Source organism: Mercurialis annua, linkage group LG7 (assembly GCF_937616625.2).
Source record: "Mercurialis annua linkage group LG7, ddMerAnnu1.2, whole genome shotgun sequence".
Lineage (NCBI taxonomy): Eukaryota > Viridiplantae > Streptophyta > Magnoliopsida > Malpighiales > Euphorbiaceae > Mercurialis > Mercurialis annua.
This window is the reverse complement of record NC_065576.1, coordinates 7,205,742-7,211,741: the sequence shown is the minus strand read 5'-3', so window position 1 is coordinate 7,211,741 and position 6,000 is coordinate 7,205,742. Positions and strand designations below refer to the sequence as shown.

Genomic DNA, 6,000 nt, shown 5'->3' with positions numbered 1-6,000 from the left:
ATGATTATGAATCAAGCAGTAATAAGATGGTTAGGATTGTTAGCATAAGAATTTACTCGATAAGAATATCGAGATACTTTCACCTAGGAATAGTAATAGATTGGAGATCGTATGAACCTAACTGCAAAGTCAACAGTTACTGAATGATTAGTCAGAGTATCGCAGCGAAAGTCTGGAAGAAAGAGAATAATAAGGTATGATTTAAAATTGATTAAGTAGTATAAGAAGATTATGAAAATTCGAGAACGATTTTTTATAAGGGGGGAAGATTGTAATAACCTAAATTTTTGAGGCATTACGTGAAGTGCCACGAGGCATAATCGTAAAGTTTAAGAACGAGAATATCAGAAGGACTTAGACTGAAGCGGGTCTATTGGAATTATCATAGAATAATAATTTAAATTGAAAATTATTATGCGAGCAATTGGATTTAATCGAGTCAAAAAGGGAATAAAATAAAATAAGTTGGAAAGCCAGAGCTAATAATATTCACGCCAAGGTCCGTGAAATATTATTAATAAATGATCGTTAAAGTTTCGTAAGTATACGAAATTGTTTTAGAAGAAAGTTTGACGAGTAATTAAGAATAAGGACTAAAGTGTAAATTAACCACTTTAAGGACTAAAGTGGAGTTTTAACCAAAAATTTTCGGAGAAAGTTGTGTTTTAATCTATTTTCTCAAGATAAGAAAATAATATCGATAAAGTGGTTATCGATAGTCATTAATATGAAAATTGGACAAAAAAGTGAGAAAAAGTGCAAGTTAGCTCAAAATGGAAATTTGAGCATTTTTGGCCAAAATTGCCAAAATAAATTATTGGAAAGTAAAAATATAAGATATGGGACTAATATTATTTATTTGAGAATAAATAATATTGAATTAATCGGACCTAAAAGATTTAGTATTCTACGGACTAAATTGGACAAAAGAAAAGTTAGAAATTTAAAGGTATGGAGGTGCAACTTCAAGGATTAAAGTGGATATTTTACCCACTTAATATCAACACTTGAAAATGAACATTCAACCATTGATATCTCTGATGAACACTTCCAGGCCGCACCTACAAGGTACAAAACAACCGTGAGAAGGGTGCCGGAAGGGGATTCCGGCAAACCACTCCGACGGTCTAGTCAGTAACTGCTTTAGTGAGAGAAAGAATAAGAAGTGAAAAGAGACTAAGAGTTTTAGAGAGAGAAAGAGAATTCAACCTTTTTACCTACTTTCCTTTTGCCTTTTATATTAAGTTCTTTGTTTCTCTTTGTCTGGCCGACAGGTCTGACTTCATTCTCTTTGTCTGTGCAGCTGTTTTGTCTGGAATGTCAGAGTACGTCCTGACAGATTTGTACCGTGTGTTCGGAGTGAATGTCAGAGTACATTCTGATCGGTTTGTGATGTTGTGACATTTCGGTTTATTCTTTATTAGTTGCGTTTGGTGTATTTCGGTGAGACCGAGATGTGTTGTGTGTCGCCCCTGATGTGTTCTGTTTGTTATGTTTGACCTTTATCGGTCGGTCCGAGATGTGCTGTGGATTGGCTTGTCTCGGTGGGTCCGTTTATCTGTTTATCACGTTATGTTTGCCCTATATCGGTCGGTCCGAGATGTGCTGTGGATTGGCTTATCTCGGTGGGTCCGTTTATCTGTTTATCACAAGTCCCCCCCTGGCGTGTTGGATATTTATGTCCAAGGATTTTATGTCCGAGTGTGTTTTGCTTTTATTGTGTGTATTTGTTGTCAGCGCTTTTGTTACACGTGTCTTTTGTTTGCTGTTTGTGTCATAGATGCTGTCTCCCACTAGCACATTTATTGATGTGTCCTTTGGTTTTGGTGCGTTTTTTGAGGTGACTCTTCAGTTGCCCCTGTTCGGTTTCTATAAAAACCTTTCTTTGTTTAATTTCTCATTTTCTTTTCTCTTGATTTTCTTTTGCTCTCTCAACTGTTCTTTTGCTTTCCTTGCTGTTCTTGCTGTTCTTGTTGTTCTTGCTGTTCTTACTGTTCTTCTTCAAGATTTAATTGTAAGTTTTCCCGTTTTTCTTCTGTTTGATCTGTTTTTAACTTTTGCCTGTGTTTGTTTCTGTTCTTGCTTGTTTGTTTGTTGATCTTGCCTACTTAGGGTTTATTTCTGTTGATTATCTGTTTTTCTTTTTGGCCTTTAGTGAATAAATGTCGGGCGAAGAAGATTCTCAGAACCTGTCCGAGCGAGACCTAGATATGAATATTGATGAGGACCCTAGTAGTAGTGATAGTGATCCTGTCGAAGATACCGAAGATGGTATTGTTGGTGAGAATAGGTTAGATGATTTGGTCTGCTCGGAAGCGACTTCGTATGCTCGGCCTAGGCGTGTTAGACCTAGGAAGTCCAAAACTGCTGCTGTTAGGAGGGTGATGATGGAGACCACCTTTGCCGAGCTTAACCAACATTATCTGGACTATCTAGGATCGAAACTTAGGATTCCGGACGGTTACACTTTAGAATTGTCTCCTCCGGGTATAACCATAAATGCCCCTGTAGACCCGGGGTATGTAATTGTTTGTGTAGAGCATCTTCACTCTGGTGTTAGGATTCCCTTTCAGACCGACTTAGTTGAGCTGCTTCGGTGGTATCAGATGCCTTTGAGTCAATTTCATCCGAACGGTATTAGGCATTTCTTTACCGTTCGGGCTCTTTGTTTGAAAAATAAAATACCTTTTTCGGTAAAATTTTTTGCTAGTATGTATGGTTTAGTTTATAATGGCGAGTATGACTTCGCCTATTTTAAAATTCTTAAGTCGGAGCCTAGGCGAATAGTTGAGAATGTTACCACGTCCCTTAAACGTTTTAGGGTGGACTGGTTTAGACTTAGGCATCCCTCGGCCTTTACCGAACTGCCTCGCTGCTGGTCATGTGTGTCTCCGGAGCATACTTTCATTAGGAGGGATAAGATCCGAGAAACGGCACATGCTCGTCTTCAGGTTTTGTTGGGGCAGATCGGCCTTGTGAACACTGAGGAGCTCATTCCTCGGTTGAGGATTGTAAAGTTTAACCCTACTCGCCAAGGTTGTTCTCGGTTTTTTTTTTTTTTTTTTTTGTAGTTTTTGTTTGTTTCTTGTATTTGCTTTGGCATAAGTGTGTCGTTGTGTTGTACGTCGGTGGTTTTTAATTTATTTCGTTATTTTGCTTTTGTAGCGATGGATATGGCTGCTTTTACTGCTGGGAGGCGACCTAGACCGACCAAGGGACAGGCGTCTCGGACTGTGGATGCTTCTCAGCCGAAGATGGCTGATGTACTTAAAGCTGGTGGTCCCGGTGTAACTTTGGAGGCGGTCCCTCCTCTTGCTGAGAAGAAAAGGAAAAGAGGGAAGACTGTTGGCAAGAGGCCTTCTGATCAGGGTGTTGACCCTTTGTCTGTTGAGATTGACGCTTTTGAGGATGCGTCGGGTGATGAGAGGCCGAATGAGCCTGTTGTGTTGGCTTTGAATGCCGGTATGGCTGCTGCTGGGCCGGGGGTTGAGTCCGTGTCTATCCCGGTTTTTAACGCCGACTTGCCGGTGACAGATAAAGGTCTGTCTCGGAAGGGGAAGGGGAAGGCTGTGGATACCGCTGAAGTCCCAACTGAGACTACAGCTGATCCGGTTCTGACTTCATCTGCCGTTGCTCGGTATTTGAAGAGGAAGACGTCGGCGGATACTGTTGAGAACTATCCTACTGCGCTTTCCCTGGCCCGTCTCTGTTCTCTCCCGAAGGATGTCGATGGTATGAAGATTGTTCATCCTCGGGATTTTATTGATGGGGGTTGTTCGTTGGCCTTTCAGGTAGAAAAATTTTTTGATTTTGTTTATATGTATTTTTATGTGGTTTGTGCTGATCCTGATTTTTATTTTTGATAGTTGATCAACCACCTGCTCGGTGCCCGTTCGGTTCAGGACGACTTAGTTAACCAGGCGTCTGCTGATCGGGAGAAAGCCGAGTCTGCTGCTGCTGCCTTGGAGTCTGAGCAGATTGCTCGAGCCAATGTTCAATCTGTGCTGGACAATCATATCAATGAGTATAATGCGCAGATTGCGGATCTAAAGAAAGAGGTGGCTAACTTGACCGAGGCTCGAGTTGAGCTAAAACGAAAACATGAGTTGGAGCTCATCAAGCAGAGAGAGCAGCATGATGCAGTTTTGGCCGAGCAGAAGCGGTTATCTTCGGAGGAGCTGGAGAAGGCTATGAAGGCTGTTCGAACCGAGGTTACCGCTGAGTTTGGTCAATTGACTGACCTTCTGGAGGATGATCTGAAAGATAGAGTGGGGCCTCTGTTGCTCCCTGACGCTGATCCGGAATGTCTGTATCTGGACGTAGCTGCTATGTACGAGGTGTTCCTGCGCAAGAAGGCCGAAGTGTCTGATGCAGCTACTGAAATGATAGCCGAGCTGAGCAAAGAGTTTGATCGGATAGATCAAGAGAATGCCCAAGTTGCTAGTGACCAGAGGACTGGTCAGACAACTGTTGCTCCCTCGGTGCTTGGTCAGCTTGATGTGAGTCATTATGAAGAGGCCGGGCTGAGTGAGGGTGGTGGTTCCATGTCTGGAAATGGTGCCCAGTTGCCCGATGATATTTCTCGGGCTGTAATAGATTAGTTTTTGTAATAAATCAACTTTTTGTTCGGATTGTTCCCCGTGATCTATGTATATAGTTTTCCTTTTTGTTTCATCTGTGTGCTCGGTTTTTATTTGTTTATTTGCTTTTTCTTCGTTTCTATGTTGTTTTAACTTATGAGTTTGTTCGGAGAAAGCGATTGCTTTAAGTCTTTTAAAGCTAGTGCTTTGTCTGGATAAAGCGATTGCTTTAGGTCTTTTAAAGCTATTGCTTTGTTCGGATAAAACGATTGTTTTAAGTCATTTAAAGCTATTGCTTTGTCTGGATAAAGCGATTGCTTTAGGTCTTTTAAAGCTATTGCTTTGTTCGGATAAAACGGTTGTTTTAAGTCATTTAAAGCTATTGCTTTGCTCGGATAAAACGATTGTTTTTAGTCTTTTAAAGCTATTGCTTTATTCGGATAAAGCGATTGCTTTAAATTGTTTAAAGCTATTGCTTTGTTCGGATAAAGCGATTGCTTTGTTCGGATTTTGCTTTTTTCTAATTACGGTGTTGCACATTTCGTTTTTGCTTTTTCTTTTTCTTTTATTGATAGGGGAAAAACTTGCATTTTGGGCCTACAGCCGACTTTGACCTAAATGCAAGTGAAAAAACCCCTGACAGACTCGATTAACTGAATGTTGTCTACTGGTAGAATCTTTTGAGAACTCTGGCATTCCAGGTTCTTGGTAGGTCTCTTCCGGACATGTAGGTTAAGTGATAGGCTCCACCTTTTCCCACTTTCTTTACTTGGTAAGGCCCTTCCCAGTTAGCTCCGAGCTTGGAGATGCCTGCGTTTCCTCTTGCTATATCAGCTCGTCGTAGTACCAGGTCGCCTACTTCGAATGTCAAAGGTTTGACTCGTTTGTTATGATATGTTGCCATCCTTTGTTTGTATGCTTCGATGTGCATTAATGCTTGATCTCTTCTTTCTTCTAGCAGATCGAGGCAAATTTTGGTGTTTTCTTCGTTTTGTTGTTCGTCGAAGTATTGTACTCTGATGGTGGGCATGCCAATTTCGACTGGTACCATTGCTTCGCACCCATAGGTCAAACTGTATGGTGTTCTTCCTGTGCCAGCTTTTGGGGTGGTTTTGTATGACCATAGTACATTGTGTAGCTCGTCGGCCCATCGCCCTTTAGCTTCGTCGAGGCGTTTTTTCAGGCCATTAACAATGGTCCGATTGGTGACTTCTGTCATTCCGTTGCTTTGTGGGTGGGTGACCGAAGTGAACCTTAGGTCAATTCCTTTTTCCTTGCAGAACTCTCTGAAGTTTTTGCTGTCGAACTGCTTTCCATTGTCGGTTATGATGGTTTTTGGAATCCCAAAACGACAGATGATTTCTCTTCGGACGAAGCTTCGAACTCGTGCTTCTGTTATGGTGGACACAGCTTCGGCCTC

The 6,000-nt window shown here is 41.4% G+C and overlaps 1 protein-coding gene across 1 annotated transcript; it reads left to right on the top strand.

Annotated features, from left to right (window-relative positions):
- Nucleotides 1–1,354: 1,354 nt before the first annotated feature.
- LOC126656544 (uncharacterized) lies at nucleotides 1,355–4,681 on the top strand. Its single transcript, XM_050351136.2, has 3 exons — nucleotides 1,355–3,036; nucleotides 3,166–3,791; nucleotides 3,867–4,681. Exons 1-3 carry the CDS (start codon nucleotides 2,163–2,165, stop codon nucleotides 4,599–4,601), a joined length of 2,235 nt encoding a protein of 744 aa, XP_050207093.1. The 5' UTR covers nucleotides 1,355–2,162; the 3' UTR covers nucleotides 4,602–4,681.
- The last annotated feature ends 1,319 nt before the right edge of the window (nucleotides 4,682–6,000 follow it).